General features: G+C 55.1%; 2 protein-coding genes across 5 annotated transcripts; one reads left to right on the plus strand and one right to left on the minus strand.

Annotated features, from left to right (window-relative positions):
- The first annotated feature begins 17 nt into the window (after nucleotides 1-17).
- CACFD1 (calcium channel flower domain containing 1) lies at nucleotides 18-11,602 on the plus strand. 4 transcript variants are annotated; one of them, XM_042052737.1, is made up of 6 exons: nucleotides 18-197; nucleotides 2,234-2,388; nucleotides 5,645-5,717; nucleotides 6,144-6,269; nucleotides 6,379-6,486; nucleotides 6,892-11,602. In XM_042052737.1, exons 2-6 carry the CDS (start codon nucleotides 2,280-2,282, stop codon nucleotides 6,983-6,985), a joined length of 510 nt encoding a protein of 169 aa, XP_041908671.1. In that variant the 5' UTR covers nucleotides 18-197; nucleotides 2,234-2,279; the 3' UTR covers nucleotides 6,986-11,602. The 4 variants fall into 4 exon arrangements, with proteins under 4 accessions (XP_041908671.1, XP_041908670.1, XP_041908672.1 ...); XM_042052738.1 differs by lacking the exon at nucleotides 18-197 and adding an exon at nucleotides 1,027-1,112; XM_042052736.1 differs by lacking the exons at nucleotides 18-197; nucleotides 2,234-2,388 and adding an exon at nucleotides 216-1,112.
- Nucleotides 11,603-11,722: 120 nt separating this feature from the next.
- Nucleotides 11,723-16,839, minus strand: SLC2A6 (solute carrier family 2 member 6). The gene is made up of 10 exons (XM_042052732.1): nucleotides 16,379-16,839; nucleotides 15,697-15,859; nucleotides 15,307-15,513; nucleotides 14,582-14,681; nucleotides 13,855-14,066; nucleotides 13,596-13,748; nucleotides 13,186-13,294; nucleotides 12,778-12,951; nucleotides 12,359-12,504; nucleotides 11,723-12,279 (listed from the first exon to the last, which is right to left on the minus strand). The coding sequence occupies exons 1-10, from the start codon at nucleotides 16,477-16,479 to the stop codon at nucleotides 12,124-12,126; spliced, it is 1,521 nt and encodes a 506-aa protein (XP_041908666.1). The 5' UTR covers nucleotides 16,480-16,839; the 3' UTR covers nucleotides 11,723-12,123.
- Nucleotides 16,840-18,454: the final 1,615 nt, after the last annotated feature.

Below are 18,454 nucleotides of genomic sequence, written 5' to 3' on the forward strand. Positions count from 1 at the left end.
TTTTTTTTTTTTTTTTTTTGCTGGTTAAACCTGGAGTTTTCTGCTTGCCAGCCTCCAGATTTACGTTCCATTCCTGGAAGAGCCAGAAAGTAGAATCCTGAAGTGAGATCCTCGAGGAGCTGGAGACATCAGCTATCCCACTGCAGTGCGTGGGTGATGCAGGCCCTGGGCCTTCATTTCCTGTCTGACAGGAGATGGTAAAGAAAAGACATCCTTTCCTTAATCCTTTTTCTGTAACCTTTTAGCAGATGGGATCTGTCTTCCCACTCTGCTCTGGATCCCAAGTCTCACTGCTATTTATTGTTCCAGATCGGGCTCTGGTTGTGCTCCATGTTCATCTGCACAAAATGCAGCTGTTGCCTTCATAGTTTAGGAGAATTCAGGGTGTTCCCCTGTCCCATTTGTTTGGACACCAACGGGCTGCCAGCTGGGGTATCTACTTACAAAGTGCTACTTCTGCTCCCATTTTCTAGGGAGAAAACCTGATTCCAGTCAGATCCGGGGAGCGCGACCCTCTTAACCTGGAGGGCACGATTTTGTAACAGCGTTCAATTCCCATCACTGCGAGGATTCCTGTTTCCCATCCTGGAAAAGCAAACACCGGCTTGCCTGGATAACAGGCGGCATCCAGAGCTGCCGTGCCCGCAGCCCCAGGCGCGGGGTGCGTGGCGGTGTCTGTGCCGATGAATCCGTGCAGCAGAGCTCTGCCCACAGCCCTTTAATGCGAGTGACATCAAAGGCAAAGCCCTGCCTGCTGCCGGGGGGGACCCACAATGCAGCTCGGGACGCACTGGAGCAGCTCCAGGGCCGCTGGCATCGCTCCGCAGCCAGAGCCCCTCCATTGTCAGCCCTGGGGGGCCGGGCCCTGCATGGGGACACGGGGACAGGCCTGGCTTTAGGGGCTGTCCCCTGGGCTGGCTGGAGGAGGGGGTGTCGCCTGGCGCTCGGGTGGGCAGCAGGGCGCTGAGCCGCCGGCAGCCGGGGGGAGATGAGCTCGCAGGATGAGCAGTTCCCAGCAGCAGCCCCCGAGCCAGCGGCTGCCTCCGCCGAGGAGGGCATGACCTGGTGGTACAGGTGGCTCTGCAGGATTGCCGGGGTCATCGGGGGCATGTGTGAGTATCCCCTTCCCTGGCAGCCAAAAGCTCCCCCTCCTGCATGACAGAGCTCGTCTGGGGCTCCTGCCGCCTTCGGTGCAGGGCGGCTGTGCCGCGAAGGGCTTTGGGGCTCGTGGGTTGGTGCCGGCTCTGGCCGCCGCTTTGCTGTGTTTGGGGCCGAAGGGAGAGCGGGGGCCGTGCCTGGAGCGGGGTGGCTTCAGCTGCCCACGGGGGATGTGCTGTGTGCTCACCGGACCTGCTGAGCTTTGGCACCCGGGGCAAATCCCCGAGCTTCTCCTTGGGCACGGCACTCCTGGCAGCGATGGGAGCGGCAGCTGAGCCCCTGCTGCTGCAGGAGGGCTGTGGGCAGGCAAATTAGATGATTTTACTGTGAGCACCAGGCCCAGAGGGGTCAGGTGAGGGCTAGAAGAGCGGCCACAGGGTTTGGTTCATCCTATTTGACTTTTGGGTGTTTATATGTTCCTGCAACTTGTTTTTTTTTCCCCCCCATCCTGACTGTCAGAGCGTGTTTCCTGTTACTCCTGTTGCTGATTGCAGAAGGCCTGCCCGTGGGTTTTACTGAAGGCGAAGAATGCTTTTGGTTTGTGCTGTGTGTTTTTAAGGGGTTGGGTAGGACACAGAGAATGGAGCTGCAGACGCAGAGTGAGTTGGCTGAGCTCGGAATTACCTGCTGCTGAAAAAAATTTTCCCAGGGAAAGAGTCTCAGCAACTTTGCCAGGAATCAGCCTGTCCTGGAGTGCTGTTTTGCTACATTCTGTGGAGAGATTAATAGCTCTTAAAAGCGGGAGGGACTGTTATGACCGCTTAGTCTGATCTCCTGCAGAGCACAGGATGGAGAATTTCTTCTGCTTCAGGTCCACGACTTCAAGTTAAACAAGAGGATTTCTCAGCCAGTGCAGTCAGCCCTGATTTATTCCATCAGCTGCAGCTTTGTGTCTGATTCCCCTCTCCCCCTGCCCCTTCCCATGCCTGCCTTTTGCCTCGGGTCTGGGCTGCACAACCCCACGGTGTTTTTGGAGCTGACATTTGCACCCTGTGCTATCGCTGGGCAGGCTCCTGACAGCCCTTTTTGGCCGGGCTGGTAAAACATGTGCTGCTCTCACCGTTTCATGTCCTAGGTGCTGAAATTCTGGAGGTGTGACAGGATTTGGTGGGACTGCTCTGATGGGGCCAAACGCCGCGGCCTCGCCGTGCCCTGCCGGAGGCCCCCGCGCTCCTGGCCCGGCCGGCAGCCAGGAGAACCAGCTGGGAAGTGTCTGTGGAGCAGTCCCAGGTGGGGGTTCAGAGCAGCAGCATCTTTCCCACGGGCTGTGGCTGTAGCTGGAGCCTCGGCGCTTTTCCTGCGCTTCTGTCCCGTGCAGAGCTCAAGGTGACGTGGATGGAGGGTGAGGAGCTGATGGGTCACGCTGGTGGCACTGCCAGCCTCGTGCTAGAGCTGCTCCTGAGTGCCTTCAAAGTGCAAGTTTATTTTTTTCCCCCTCTCTGTCTTTATGTTTCAAAGCAGCTGAATTATACTTGGATTATTTTCCCAACCTTTTGTTCACGGCTCTGCGAACTCGTGGCTTGTTTTTACAGGAAAGATGAGAGTTTTATGTATTTGGGTGAGTCTGGGAGAAGCTTTTGGAAGAAGAGCCAGGTTCTTAAGAGGGTTTGCCAAAGATCTGGGGAGTGACAGCTTGCTCTGGAGCCCTGACTGTCTCTTTATCAGGCAGAGAACGAGGCACAAACTCCCCTTATGAGCAGGGAAAAGGGAGATTGTGGAAAAAAACAAACAGTGCCCCATGCTACCAACATTCCTCTTCAAAATGCTGCTTGTTCAGCATCACCTTGTTGAAGGTGGATGGTTTGGAGAAGAGGTGATGAATAATCCAGCATGGCTAAGGTTTGCTGCTGTTCTCACAGCTCGCTGTGAAAGAACAGAACTAATTTATAAGGATTGTGAGCAACTGGATTGTGGTGCTGGATTATTTCTTACAGAAGGAAAAATTCCCTCAGAAAGGAAGAGAAACATCGTTAGCGGAGGTGAGACCAGCAGACAACATCTGCCACATGCAAACACCTGCAGCCACAACTTGCTTCAGCCAGAAAAATCCGAGGGCTGGAGCAAGAACCAGACAGACAAGGTTCAGGATCCGCTTCTGGCTCTTGCACGCTCTGGCTTGGTGACCTTGGCCAAGTCCCTTCTCTCCCTTGTGTTCCTGTTTGTAATGGGACGAGGAGAGCCTGTGGCTTTTGTAAAACGCTCTAGGAGCAAAAATAAGTTTGTGTTGAGGACAGTGACCAGCTGCTGGAAATGAATAGAGCCTTTGTAGGGAAGGGTGTCCTTCCCCCCTCATTTTAGCTCCCAGTTATTTGTGCTTCCTCAGGGATTCGGGATGGGACAGCAGTTAAACAAATGGCAGAACTGTCTGTCTCCCATAGCTTACGTGCCACTGAGCATTATCTGCATTTTAAGCCTGTTGTGAGGCCTGCGTTCAAAAAGAAAATCTTTCAAAAAGAAGCCTCTGGCTTGGCAGGGGTGGGATCAGGTTCCTGCCTCAGGAGCTGATCCTGCCCCGGCGGGACAAGGATGTTCCAGGCTGCTGTGGGATGAGCAGCTCTGCAAAGGAGACCCAAGGTCACCGAGTTGTTCTGTGTCTCTGTGGCTGTTGGCAGCAGCTCTGGGGGCAGTGCTCCTGTGATCCCAAACCTTTGACTCCTTTCCTGCTGACGTGGGGCTTGCTCAGCTCTGCTTCCTGGGTCATTAGTCCTCTGGCAAGCGGGGTGGTTGCTGAGCCAGGACTGCTGCAGGGTTGTTTTGGAGTGTTTGAGGACAAAACCAAACCAGAACCGTGGCAAAACAACCCCTGGTCGGTTTGATTAGGGAAAAAAACTTGCTTGGAAAAGAACATTCTGCTTCCCTTGGTTTGTTGTGTGGTGGAGACCTGCTGGGAACTGCCCAGACCTCTGTGCTCTGCTGTGCTGCTCAGCAAGGCAGGGTCCTGCCCCAGCCCTGGCTGTGTTGTGGGGATAGCTGAGAGGCTTTGCTGTTCTGCTGATTATAAAGTGCCAGAAAGTCACTCAGCATTATTGTCAGGGGTGTCCTTTCCTGGGGGATAACAAATGCTTCCCCCAAGCTCCTCTTCCATCAGCATCCAAGGGTTTGGTGGTCACAGGGAATTGGAACCACCCGTGTTGTGCCCACAGCTCCCAGGAATCCTGCTTGCCATTGCTTTTCCAGCTCCCAGGAATCCTGCTTGCCGTTGCTCCTCTCCAGCTGTTTGCAAGTGTGACCATGAACAGATCATCCCACCCCAGTGCCTCAGTTTCCCCTGCAATGTGGGGACACTGACACCTGTCCCTGTGGGATGGGAGGATGAGAAATGCCCATGGAGCACAGGTACTAACACATCCTCTGGTGTATCCCCTCTGCTAGCTGATCTTGTTCTTGCAGGATTCTCGAAAAGATTTTGGGTCCTGTGGAATTAGTTCTAGGAAGTGTTAAAAAATAACGTTTTTTGGTGTTTCCTAAGACCAGGATGTCATTTGCTTGTGGGATGACCTTCGATGACCTTGCCTGAAATTCTGCTTCCCAGCCTGGTAAACGAGGATAACTATTTTTAAAGGAACTTTGAGGATTCAGCACTGACTGTTTAAAAGAAACCTTGCAAGCATGTGCCAGGCTTTTGAAGGTCAGGGCTGCTCACAGCAGCTCTGCTCAGGGATGCCCTTAGCATACACTTGAAATCCCCAATCCAGGGCTGGTCTCATCCTCAGAGAGGGACTCTGCTGCTCTCCATCATCCCCAAGACAGGCTTTAAAGGCTATAGAATTAATTTTAGCTGGAGTTTTGCAGTGTGATGTTGTTTACTCAGCCCGTGTTCCTGCCCTCCCACTTGGGCTCGAGTTCCCGGTGCCGGCTCCGGCATTGGCAGAGGGAAGGAGCCATATCAGGTGCCGGGAACACTCTGCAAGTTTAATGAGGCAGCAAGGAGGTGGATGCAGCTCAGCTTGGTTGCTGCTGCCTGATTCCCCTCCCTGAGTTACAGAGCCAGGATTATTTTGGGCTTTATTCACTTGCTTTTGTGTTATCAGAGACCCAAACTTGGCTCTTTTCTGCCCGTGTCTGGTGAAGCTGCACAGAAGCAGCAGCGAGTGGCAGAGGCTGGGTTCACCTCTGCTGCGTTTATTATTTGCCTCTGTGCAAGTCCTGTGTGTGCTGAACTTGCCCTGTGCTGCTCGGAGATGGAGCCTGCTGGCACTGCCTGTCCACCTTGGGACAAAGCAGTAATTCCTTGGCACACAAAATCCAGGTGCACGTCCTGGGCTCCATGTGGAAGCAAATGCTGTTCAACACAAGGGAAATAATTGTTGGAACAGCACTCAGAGCAAAAGGATACCAGAGGAGGGCTCTTCCCAGCATTCCAGGCTCCTTTTGGGCCACCAGACCTTTCTGCCCCCCCTCCTGTGCTGCTGTGCAGTGCCCACAGTGCAGACCAAGGGCGCATGGGGTTGGTCTTTGTGGTCACTGAAAGCCTCTTTCTTTCCAGCCTGTGCCTTTGCTGGTCTCTGGAACTGTGTCACCATCAACCCCCTGAACATTGCAGCCGGTGTGTGGATGATGTGAGCAGAGTTTCTTTTCATTTTCCTGCTGGGAGGGAGGTGTTGTTAACCAGAGCCCACTGAAGGGGACAGATCTGCCCTACGTGGGCAGTGGATGGGAGTGAAATGCCCGTCATACTCTGGGAATTGCCAGATCTTGCTCCATCAGGCAGGTTGAAATGTTAGGTTATTCTATTTATATGACTTCTTTACGCATTTTTAGGTAAATACTGAGATACCCTTGTCCGAAATAAGTCTGGGGCAGCAGGGCTTGGAAGTTTGGAAATTATCAAGATGCAGGGGGGAGCACAGTGGGGTCCAGCCTCACCATTTCCTTCACCTGCATGGAGCATGGAATGTCCGGTCTCTGTGGGGCTGGGGGGCATTGCTGACCCTCACTCTGGGTGACTACCCAGCAGGATTAACTCTGGTTTGCTCTCTCTGGAGGCTCAACGCCTTCATCCTGTTCCTGTGTGAGGCCCCTTTCTGTTGCCAGTTCATCGAGTTCGCCAACGCCGTGTCCGCGAGGGCCGACAGGCTGCGGGCCTGGCAGAAAGCAGCTTTCTACTGCGGGTGAGGAGGATGCTCCTGGGGGATGGTGGTGCACACATCCTGGGGAATGAACATCCCTGCATCCCGTGGGGAGCGGGGCCCGGCTCTGAGGGCTGCCCCTGTCTTCCAGGATGGCTGTGTTCCCCGTCATGCTCAGCCTGACGCTGACCACTCTCTTCGGCAACGCCATCGCCTTCGCCACCGGGGTGCTCTACGGCCTGTCAGCGCTTGGAAAGAAGTAAGAGAGGTCCAGCTGCTCGTGGAGGGCAGGGAAGGGGGAGATGGAGCTCCAGGCCTTGCCCCATCTGCCTCTCTAAGTCTCTGCTTTCCTCTTGCACAAACTGGGCTGAGGGGTAAATGTGGCCAGAGAAAATCTGCCTCATCTCAGAGCCCTGGGAGGGAAGGTCCTGGGGGTTGCTGAAGCTCTGAGCTTTTGGGAATCCAGACCAGGTTGTCCTGAGGGTCCCACTCCTCTTTCTGCAGCTGTTGGGTGGATGGACCCAGCTCTGGGGCAGAGAGCAGCTTTGGGGGATTGGAGAGGGACAGCAAGTCTGGTTTCCCTCCTGGAATCCCTTGGCATGGAGAGCCAGGCCCCAGCTGGGCCATGTCTCTGCCATCCCCACGCTCTCCCTTCTCTCCACAGGGGAGATGCCATTTCCTACGCCCGCATCCACCAGCAGCAGAAGCAGATGGATGAAGAGAAGCTCACGGGGACCCTGGAGGGACAGGCTCTCTGAAGGACACGAGCTCGGGGCAGCCTCTCCTGGACACTGAGATGGTGAAGATGTGGAAATCCACTCTGCCCTTCCCTCTGTCTGCTCCACTCCCTGCTACACCACGATTTCCCTGGACACTGCAGCAACTGGAAATCTCAGGGGCTGGGGCAGGCTGTGTCCTCTCCTCACACCAGCAGCCAGACCTCAGCACGTTGCTTCCTCTCTCAACCCTCCACCCAATATCTCATTTTTTAATCTTTTTTTTTCTTTTTGCTGCAGAGGTGCTGGCTCTCTAAGTGCTGCTTTCCCAGCCTTTTTTTTTTTTGGAGTGCCCCTTTGGGAACTGCCCTCTGGATGGCTGAGGAGGGACAGAGGACCTGCCAGTGCAGGTTCTGTGTTTAGGAACACTCTCTGGGATGGCCCTTCCCAGGCACAACACCTAAACCAGGGTTTGCAAAACCCCCTGGTGCTTTAGCTTGGTCTTCTTCCACTGGGTCTATTTTAATATGAGACCAGGCACTGGAGGCGTCGCTGCACAGGAAAGGACTTCCAGCAAAAACCCATATAAAGATAAAATCCATCTCTGCAGGGGAGCTGCCAGAGCTGCTGGGCAGATCCTGGGGCCTACAAAGCACAGTCCCTGCTTCCTCTGGATACAGCTGCAGGCAGTTACTGCAATTTACTTGAATTATAAGAATTAATTACTTTGTCTTAATAAGGGCACATTTCTTAAGCCTCGCTGTTTTACTGGGGGAGAAGGGAAACAAGGTGTGCTGTACCTCAGCTGAAAAGGGCGTTGCTTCTCAAGCCAGGCGGGATTTTTTGCTGGTGTGAGGGTACAGATGTGCAAGAGCATTCCTGCCTCGTTAGGCTGGGACTCTGCTCTGTTACCTCCCTGCATCCCTCTGTGAAGGGACCTGCTCTTTGCTTGCCTGGTACGGCCTTCGTCTTTGGGACTGTGAATTTTTGCATTAATCCAGAGCTGGTTTTGTATGGGAAGGTGGCACATCCTTCCTGTGCAAGCAGAGAGGTGGCTGCACCACTTCAGTGTGGACAGCTGGGATGTTTTACTTTATTATTCCAGGCACTCTCTGTGGTTTTCACATTTTATTTTCTGTTTGCTTTGTACCACGAGGTACAAAACTGCTCACTAAGTCCAGATCCCCCTCTTCTCGTCACAGTTCGTCCTGGGGATTTTAATTTATTTGATTTTTATATGGTTGCTTTTTGTTTTGATTAGGAAAAAGGGGAATAATTTATTTCTAGTTATTTAAGTATTTTGATGGGGCTCATTTTCTCTGGATATAGGAGAAAGGAGTGCTCTGTTTCCTGTCCTTCACAGGGCTGCCTCATTTCACCAGGGATCTCTGAATCCAGGGACAGCCCTGGCTGCTGCAAAATCCAATTTCAGCCTTCAGAGTGTTTCTCAGACTCTTGCAAAGAAGTGTGTTGTCCTTTGACCCCTTTGTCTTGTTCTGGCCCACAAGCTTGACAAACTGTGTTTCCCCCCTCTTCTGGGAGAGAGAAGGGAGGAAAACTGGGCTGTAACTGCTGAATTGGGGAAGCCACCAGCACTCTGTGTCCCCATTTGAATCGTTGGGTACAGAGGGGTTGTGCTGTGGTCTGAGAAATGCTGCTGGAGGCCGGGTGCTGTCTGTCAGAGGGGTCTCAGCCCATGCTGAGAACTCTCTTTAGACCCTGCCATTCCTCAAGCTGGCTCCTGTGAGCTGCTGCTTCTGCCCTGGGGCTCAGGAGCTGTGAGGATTCACACTGGTTAGGATTTCCAGAGGCCCTTGCAGCTGGATGTGGCCCTTTTTGTGCTAAGCCCCATTCCTCCCGGCCTTTGAACTGGGATTGCTCTGACACCCCTTGTCTGGGATGCAGAGCAGGCACCACCAGCCTGGATTTTTTCCATAAAGGCAGCTTTTTTCCATAAAAGCTGTGCTGGTTTGGAGCCCCCAGCCCTGGGCTGATCCCTGGTGCTGAATGCAGTGCATGGGCCATTGGCCCACAGGCTCCTGCTGCCTGCAGGGATGGGTGCTGCAGGAGGAATCTGGGATACTCCAGAGGGAATAACCTGTGGGTGCTGCAAGGGCAGCGTCCTGCCTCAGGAATGGGCACGTGCTTTGATTTCAGGGGGATGTGGGGAGTTCTGTAGTGTTTAGTAGAGGAATGTTGCAGAGTGATGCATGTAAATGTCTCTGGTAGTGACAGCTTTGCTCTGTGAGTAGTTCTGCAGTAGCTTTAGTGACAGGAGGCGAAAGGCAAAGCAGAGGTGAAGGGCTGAGACTTCCAGGGTGCTCTGAGGAAGCACAGAACTGGTGGGACCCTCGTTGGCTTAGTCTGACTGTCCTCCTGCCATGGCTCCTGGGGCTGGGGCAGCTGGGTGCTGGGTGCTCCTTGACACAGCTCTGCACCCTTGGCACTGAGGCAGAAGTCCCAGCAGTGCTGTCACCGTGTGTTTTGTGGCAGCAGGGTCCGACCCTGGGGCTGAGGCAAGGGAACAATCTGCATCAATCTGCCACTGTGAGCGGGTGGCAAAGCTCAGCCCTGAGGTGAAAATGGGCCTCAGGGACTCCTCTGAAAGAGCCAAGCTGGAGCCTTTGGCCACCAGTTCTTGAAGGGTCTGTGCCTGCCAGACTGGAGGTGTCTCAGATCTGTGCTCCAAGCGTGGTTACTCCTACAGGGGCCTGTCTGGAGTGGGAACCCTTGGGAATTTTGGCTGGTGTGTGCAGCTGGAACCAAGCTGGATGCTGCCACCATTGCAGACAGGCTTGGTGACAGCACCCATGGCTTTTAAGAGCTGTAGTGACAGATAGTGGATGGTCTCACCTCCGTGTGGGCCTGCTTGGTGGAGATAGGAAGGAGCTTTAGAGTAGTAGCATCGCAGTAGTTAAATGCCAGTGCATGGTGGTTGTTAGTTGTGTTTAGAGGCACCCTCGGGGTGCTTGGAGCTGTGCAAGGACAAACGAAGTTCAAACCCTGCTCTGGAGGTTTCCCAGGCTCAACCCAACCCCTGCTGAGGGCATCCAGGCCAGATGGCTGATCCACAGGGGCTCTGTGGAAGAGGTTCTGCTCGGAAAGGAGACGATGTGAGAGCTCGGGGGCGGGCGATGCGCTGAGGACAGCGAGTTGTTGGCCCCAAGAGTGAAAGGACCCCTGGGGAGCAGTGGCCTGTCACAGCAGTCGCCAGGGCAGCATTTATGCACTGTGCCACTCTTCCACGCCTGTGCCACTTGTGCGTGGCAGCTCCGTGTCCCCTGGGGCTGCCCACTGGGCGTGAAGAGCAGAGCAGAGCTCTCTGCTCTGGGCAGGAGCTGCTTTTGTAACACCCATTGATTCTCTGTGTGTGCAGTGAATAAAGAGACCATTCTACCTCTGGAAAGAGCCACTGTGATTTCTCAGACTCCAAACGTTGTAGCAAAAGCCCTCGGACTTTCTATGCTGAAGAAAGGAGGTCACTCAGAGAATGCTTCTCCACTGAGGTCCTTGCAGGAGCTGAAGAGTCCAACCTCATTTCCTAGTGGGGCATTTCCTCCTTAGGCCGAGCCCTGGGAAGCTCAATTCATCTCTGTCATTTTTTCCTCAGGAAAAAACACCCACTGTCTTCAGGGAAGGGTTTCACTGAAGTGAAGATATCGAGACCTGGTCCATAGCCATGTGAGAAAGAGAATGCTCAAGCACAGGGCTGCCAGAAATCCTGATCTTCAGAAGGTCAGTGGAAACCAGAGGCTCTTGAGACCTCTCGTAGTCAGGCCATGCTTAGAAAAAGTTGTGTTCCAGCCAGGGCTGAACATCTTTCTGGAAAAGGGTCTCAGCAGCAAAGGGTAGGTTTAATACTGAATGTTTTCTGTGTTTTTTATTTTGGCCCATCACTCTCCCTCTGTCCTAGGCTGTTTTAAATTAATGCTGTGATAAAGCACATCTTCTCTTAGGTGATTTCTCATCTCCTGCTGCAGGAGAGTGAAATGGCAGCTGGCACATCTGGAGGGCTGGGTCAAACAAGCTGTTTTACCCCCTGCTTCCTTGTGACAGCAGGCTGAACGTCCCAGGAATGGGAGGATGCCAGCATTTCTACCAGCCCTCGGGGTGCCAAGTGCATTTCAGGAGCTTGGACAAGTGCTTGGGCACATCATGTCCCAGCCCAGCCTTTGTGCTTCTGCCCTTTTGGGAGGAATCAGGTTGGACTCAGCAAGGCCATTTGTTCCTCACAGCCACAACCGCTTCCTGCAGCCATGTTTTACCTCGGGTTAGCTCTAAAAAAATACTTTATAAAAAGTTCTTAATCTTTCAGGACACACAGGAAAGGGGTAAGACTGATTTGCTACTAACTATGCAGTTGAAATCTCAAAGTGATGGAGGTGGAGGCTTCACACAACCGTGGTGGAGGCACATCCACCTCCCTCTTTGTGGGTGGGTCAGACCCCGCGGTGGGAAGGACCCACCCTAGCACAAGGTGTTGTCAGTACTCACTGTGTCTTTCCTACAGGGAATCACTTGCACTACAGCTGAATGTTTGTCTGTTCCCGTTCTTTTGTCCTGGGTCATCTTTGTGAGCTGTATTTGGTCTTGTTCATTAGGCTTCTAGTGTAATGTGTGTTTTTAGAGCAATAAAACGTGGCAGCTTTTTATACAAAAGATCTGGCTCTGCCTCTTTCACGGTCCTTGAGTGCCTGAGGCTCCTCTGGGGAGCTGCAGGCTGCTGTGGTCCCCTTGTCACAGTCCTGCTCTGCCTCTCCCATCCCTGCCTTCTGTGCAAATCAAGGCAATGTCTTGTAGTTGGAAGCAAAACTGTTTTATTCTTGCAGCTACATGATGAGCTTTTGCCAGAACGGCTCCAGCTGTAAACTCTGCCCCTGTCAAGCCCTCAGACTCTCAGAGGACAACCATGGTGTCCTGTCACAGCCACACCTTTATTCTTCCAGGGCACCTCTGTCTCCTGGCCCTGGTTGCCTGCTCCCATCCCGGGAACTGACAGGTTGTGCAGAGAGCCACAGGTAGTGTTGGGTGATAGGAAGAGAAGGTAAAGTTCCCGCTGGCAACTTCTACAGCCAGAGCAAGATGATCATTGCTGCCCCTTCCTCTCCCACAGGGAGCTCCAGCTTCCACTTTCAGCAGCACAAGTTTGCTTTGCCCTCGAGCCTGGGCAAGGGCAGGTCCTACCTCAGGAACGACCTCCGGCCAGTCCTGAAAAAGGCCTCGATCTGCTCCAGGGACCTGCCTTTGGTTTCAGGGACACAGCAGCCTGTGAATAAGATGTTCCCAGCACTGATGACGGCAAAGAACAGGAAGGGCACCTCGAGGCCGAAGGCATTCTGGAAAGTGGGGCAGAAAACAGCTGTGAGCTGGTGCAGAGAGGGGCTGAGGAGGGGACCCGCCCCAGGCAGTACCCACCACGGCTGGGAGGAAGAACTGGGTCAGGGTGAAGGCTGTCAGCCAGCTCACGACCACACAGAGGCCCGAGGCCACCCCACGGGCTTTGAGAGGGAGGATCTCCGACATCAGCAGCCAAGTGATGGGGCCCCAGCCCATGGCATAACCTGCAGGGGAGGAGGGGAAGGGAGTGAGGCTTTGAAGGCCCCTGAGGAGTGCAGAAGAGCCCTGTGTGATCCTGCCCTGCCACCTCAGCAATCATTATCTCCCCCATTTGTGTCATTCCTCAAAGTGACTTCAGATGCCATCTTTCTTGCTTTTCCAGGGACATCTGCCTTCCTTCCAACTCCAAACCCAATCTCCTTGCTCCGTGTCACCCTGCCTTGGGTGAGAAACACCCTCCCCTGGCTGGTGGCCAGTCCTGTGCTCTCTGCACCTACCCATGATGAAGAACATGATTGCCAGGAGGGGGATGAGGGTGATGTAGTTTGTCGGCTCAGCAGGGAGGTTGGCAGAGCTCACCAGGGTCGTGTTGGCCACGGTGCCATTGTGAGAAGCTGGCACGAAGTGGATGTAGAGCCCCATGGTCAGGTTGGAGACCAACATGACACCAGCTGTGGAGAGAGGCACAGTGGGAATGATGGGTGAGTGATCCCCTCCAAGCCAAGCTCCTGGGAATGCCCCTGCTGAGGAGCTGAACCACCACCAAGGGAAAGAGACCTCCCTGCCTCCATTCCTGAGCCCTGTAGGGCTGAAGTTTCCACTCCTGCACATTTGCAGAGCTCCTGAAAATCCTTCCATAAGAGCTTCCCTTGGGAAGAGAGTGGGAGAAGCAGAGAGAGCCATACCTGATACAAAAAGGAGGATCTTCCTCCCAGCTTTATCCATCGACACAGCAGCGATGGCTACCGAGGACAGACGCACCAGGCCAACCAGAGCTGCGTCGTACTCTGGTTTCTGCAAAAAACCAGTGGGGAAGCTGAGCTGGCGGAAGGGACAGGTTCCTACAGCTTCTGCCTTTGGCTGATGACTTGGCCAGAGCTGTTCTCAGAGTAAGAGACTGGAGAAGATGAGCCTGAAGCTCAGAGGAGGAGAGCAGGGAGACAGTGGGGCCTGTCCTGTTCCTCATCCTCATGCAGCATTTTGCAGGGCAGGTACTTTAAAAAAGGCGGTTTCATGTCTGTAGGGAGCTGAGAGCATTGGGCAACCCTCACTGAAGCCCAGGCAGCCCGAGCAGGGCCCAGAGCCCAGGGCTCACCAGGATGACCGATGTTTTCTTGAATATTGGCTGCAGGTACACGAGGATGCAGGTGACCCCCGAGAGCTGCTGCAGGAACCTCATTCCCGCCGCGATCAGGATGGGCTTGTAAAGGAAGGGGTCCTTGAGCTCAGCACAGGAAACCCGACGGCTCTGGAGGGGACAAAGGCAGAAACACAAGGTGCTAGCACCTATGGGAACCACCTGGCATCCATTTTGCAGTTTTCATGTTACATCTCCCCGTGCTGAGCTTCCTCACCTGCTTCCTCACGCTGTCCTTGATCTGCTCGTACTCCCGGGCATAATCTGTGTCCTCACCCCGCAGCCAGCACAGGGAGCCCAGGGCCTCATCCTCCTTCCCCTGGGAGAGCAGGAACCGGGGCGAGTTGGGCATGAAGCAGAGCAGGAGGACCATGGCAAGCACCGGCACCTCCCCGGCCACAGCCAGCCAGCGCCAGTCCAGGACCAGCCCTGCCAGAGCAGCACAGTTAGGGGGCAAACACTCAGGAATGGGTGTCCTGGCCTTGCCTCCACCTGGGCACCCCAATGAGTTAATTTAATAAGCCCAGCAGGAAAAATAGTAATAATAAAAAAATAATTGCACATATTTTCTCCTACTAAAGCAGTGTTTCAAGCAGTATTATATGGAGAAATTCCAGCAAATCTGGGAGTATCCAGCAAGATCCTGCAGCAAAGGTGATGCCCAGGAATATCATCATGTGCTGCCCTCCAGCCCTGGCAAAGCCTCATCAGGACCTGGATCTGTGGGCACGGCGCTGGCCACGGGTCCATGTGGGCTATGGTTCATCCCTCAGAGCACACACACCAGGGCAAGGGGCATGAATGACCCTGTCCAGCCCCCTCAGCGCAGCTGTGGTGGTGGGGACGAGGGGAACAAGCCCTCAGCTTGCTGAGAAGGTTGTTTATTTTAACTCCCTCTCCCCGCAGTCTTTCCCTGCACACGGAGACACCACGGAGGTACTTGCCCAGTGCGTACAGGACGAGGGAGCCCAGCACTGCCATGAGCTGGGGACAGGCACCCAGCATCCCCCTGACCCCCGGGTGGGAGATCTCCGAGATGTAAACCTGGAGAGGGACAACACACGCTTCACAGAGCTGCACATCCTCACCCGCCCCCTGCCCTCTGTCACCTCGCAGTCATCCCCTGTGACCAGGGGAAACCCAAACTGCTGCGGAATTAGGTCTCGGGGTGGCGACCTGATGGGTCCAGCTGCATGTGGCCAGAGGACAGGACAGCCTGGCCGGCATCGCCACTTCCCTCCCTCCCCCCAGTGCGGGAGAAGTGCTCCAGCAACTCCGTTACTGGAAAGAGGTGCCCTGGTGTTACTCAACTCCTGCCTTCCCCTCTGTGTGAAACACGAGGGTGGCGTTCGGGAGGAAATAACTGCTGGGAGGAGCAGGGACTGAGGACCTGCCTTGTCTTTCCTGCAGGCGAGGAAGTCCAGCACCAACGGGCTCAGCCGGCTGGCCATGCCAGGGCTGCTAAATGAGGGCATCCTCCCCATCCCTGGCTGCTGACCTGCTGCATCCTCCCCATCCCCAGTGCCCCAGACACAGCCCTGGGGCTCTGCTGATGCCTCCGAAAAGCAGCGGGGTGCCCTAGCTCATCCACGGCACCACAGCACCTCCTGCCCTGCAGCCCCCAGCTCATCCACAGCACCTCCTGCCCCGCATTCCCCTGCCGCGTTACCGGGATGGAGGCGGAGGTCACTCCGCCGGCGTAGCCCGTCAGCAGCCGGCCCAGCAGCAGCATCCAGAGGTCCTGGGCTCCGGCCAGCAGCGCGTATCCCAGCGCCGAGGGCAGAGCCGAGAACATGATGCTCAGCTTGCGGCCCAGGCAGTCGTTGAGCAGCATCGTGCTGAGCCCGCCCGCCGCAGCTCCCAGCGTGAACACCGACTGCGGGGCATGGAGAGGGGCTGTGTGAGCCTGGCATCCCCCCGGGTACCCCCCGGCTCTGGCCCACCCTGGCGGGGATAACCCCGCTCCTTACCCCAAACCAGGGCGCTGTGTGAGCCTGGCATCCCCCCCGAGCATCCCCCGGCTCTGGCCCACCCTGGCGGGGATAACCCCGCTCCTTACCCCGAACCAGGGCGCTGTGCGCTGGTCCAGCCTCAGCACAGGGTTGGGATGAGCCTCCAGGGCAGGGATGACGGGGGAGGGATAAACCAGGGCGAAGCCGAAGCTGAAGTTGCCCAGGACAGCGGCAAACACAGCCAGGTAGAGCCGCTTGTTGTGGAGGCTCCTGAGGGAGAGACAAGGACGTGCTGGATGCAGGCAGAAACTTAAACCCTGCTTCCCGCAGCCTTTGCCGAGGCTCTGGTGACACCCACGGAAGGATTTTCCTGGGGGAAGGCCATGCACAGCCCCAAGCTGTTGGGTTTCTCTGAGCTCCTGCTCCACCGATGCTTCCCTCTGTGCCAGGCAGTTTTCAGGGGGTTCAACAAAGCAAGAAAAGCAGAAGCTGGAGCTGGGTGGCACCACGGACCCAGCGGCAGCCGGTTCATCCCAGCAGAGCAAGGAAAAGGTTCTTTCAAAGCCCCCCTGCCCCCCAGCAGCACCTCATGCCCCCGTGGGAGTCACACAAACCTGTCGTGCTCCCAGGCGGGCTCACCCAGCACCCCACATCGTTGGGCAGGATGAGGTTCTACCTCAAGGCAACTCAGGAACGGCAGGAATACGGAACAGCTCTTCCCCCAGCCCACTGCCCTCAGGATGGGGGCCACAACCTCTGCCCACCCTGTGGTCCCAGCCTGGTCCTTACCTCAGGTACTCCCTGTCGAGCCTCCTGGCAGTGCTCTCGGGGAAGGTGTGGTACGAGGAGCTCGTTTTCCTGACGAGGGGCTCGCGGTCACTGCGCTCCATGGCCGTGCGTGGCTGTGGCGGTGCCCGTGCTGCTGCGCTTGGGGCGGATGCTGGGGCTGCCCAGGGGAAGGGGAGGAAGAGGCAGCTGAAAGCGAAAGGGAAGAGGCTGCCTGGCCTTGCCTAATCAGAGAAATCTGTGCCTCGTGGGCTCGCGCCCGACTGCCCCTCGGCAGGAAACTGAGGGGGGCCGGAACACCAGCAGGAGAAGAGCCACGGGGTGACAGTGGCGGTGACAGTGGTGTCCTGCAGCCTTCACCCTGCCCAGATGGAAACCAAACCCTCCCACTCAGTGACAGTTGCAGGGATGGTCCTCGCAGAGCTGTGTTCACCAGCAGAAATGTCCCTTTGCTAAGGCCGTATCTCTCCTGTTGAGGAACTGGTACCAGTCAGACTGGCCCAGTGCTGCCGCTGTTTACAAGGGAAAATTCCATCTGTGGGCGTCTCCAGAGCCACCCCGGGGAAGGGTTTTCAGCATAGAACAGAGATGGGGAAGAGGAAGGAGAGGAAAGCAGAGGGAGGTGAACGTGGAGTGGGCACAAGGAGCAGGGGATGGGGATGAAGGGCAGTGATGAGGATGGAAAAGGAGAGAGCAGCATCCCTGCCACCTTGGGCGGGCACCATGGGTGCCTTTACCCCCTCACCCTGATCCCCCCAGCCCCACAGGGCTCTGTGGGCAGCGTTGTGCTGGGACAGCTGCAGGTCCGAACTCACGCTGTAGGAAAAGGCTTCGTTTGGGCCTTGCTTGCTCGGAACCCAAAGCCGCTTGGATTTAATTAGCAAAAGGTCTATTTCCCTAAACTACTGTGGTGCTCCTCTTGTTTCCATCATTCCCCTGGGCCCCTGGTGCTTTTTGGAACACGTGGATGGTTTCTGCATCCCCAGGCCTGCGTGGGAGCTGCAGTGACACCTCAGGAACTGCTGTGTCTTCCCTCCGTGCAAACTGGTTCCCCTTCTGCAACCACCAAGAGCTGCCTTTACTGTCTGATCCTGTGGGGATTTTACAGCTGACTCAGGCACTCAGGGCTCTGATTTCCCAGCAGGAAGAAAGGTCATGGACTGGGGGGATATTGGGATGGGCAGAACAGTTCATCCAAAAAATTTCCAGCACCATGTTGGTGTGAGCAGGGATGTCACAACAGACCTGGAGCTGGTCCCCTCCATCAGCAGACACCACCAGTTTCCTCCCTTGCTTGCACTTTGCTCCATGAATTTGGGCTTGCTTCCACTACATGATTTCACAGCATCCTTCCTCTTCAAATTCCTTAAGGAACTTGAATTTCCATTCATTGAGAAAATTATTCTGTATCTACTCTAACCCCTCCAGGCCTCAGCTTTTTCCCAAACCCAGGTACAGTGAGCCTCTGCAACGCAATACTTGCCCTGTTCCATCCCAAAGAGCCGCTTTTCAGGATGATGAGGAGTATAAAAAGGGCCCCTCAAAGCTGGGTGCTGTAGCAGAGTGGGTGGAGAGCTGCAGGATGATGCTGGTGGGGCTCATCTGGGTATAAAAAGCTGCAGGTGCTAATGATGAAGGTGCTTGCTGGGGAATATGGCTGCAAGGTCAGGGCTTTGTTTTTTTTTTCCCCTCTCTGATCCTTGTTTTTGCTGTGGATGTCAGCAAGGATGAAGAAGTGGGTTTGCTGGTTCTTATCCCTGGGACTATCCATCGTGGAGCTGCATGGCTGATGCTTTTGGGGGACTGTATAGGGTCCCACCAGCTCTTGGAGAGGTTTCTGTGGTGGGTTTTGGTCCCTGCTGGGAGTGATTTATTTAGAGCAGAGATGTGAAACTGGTATGCTCAGGGTGGGTGGGAGAGAGGCATCCAGCTGTGTTGATGGATCTGTTATTCTGTGCATCCTTCCTTTGGATGTTTGAACCTCTCAAAGATAAGGGCTGGGGGCTTCCTGTGTGCAGAGGCTAAAGGGGAAGTTGTGGGAGATGCTGTGTCCTGCTGCAGTGGGAGGAATGGGTGATT

Source organism: Corvus kubaryi, unplaced genomic scaffold (assembly GCF_017639235.1).
Source record: "Corvus kubaryi isolate FWS band 111438036 unplaced genomic scaffold, C.kubaryi_AGA036_p1.0 78, whole genome shotgun sequence".
Lineage (NCBI taxonomy): Eukaryota > Metazoa > Chordata > Aves > Passeriformes > Corvidae > Corvus > Corvus kubaryi.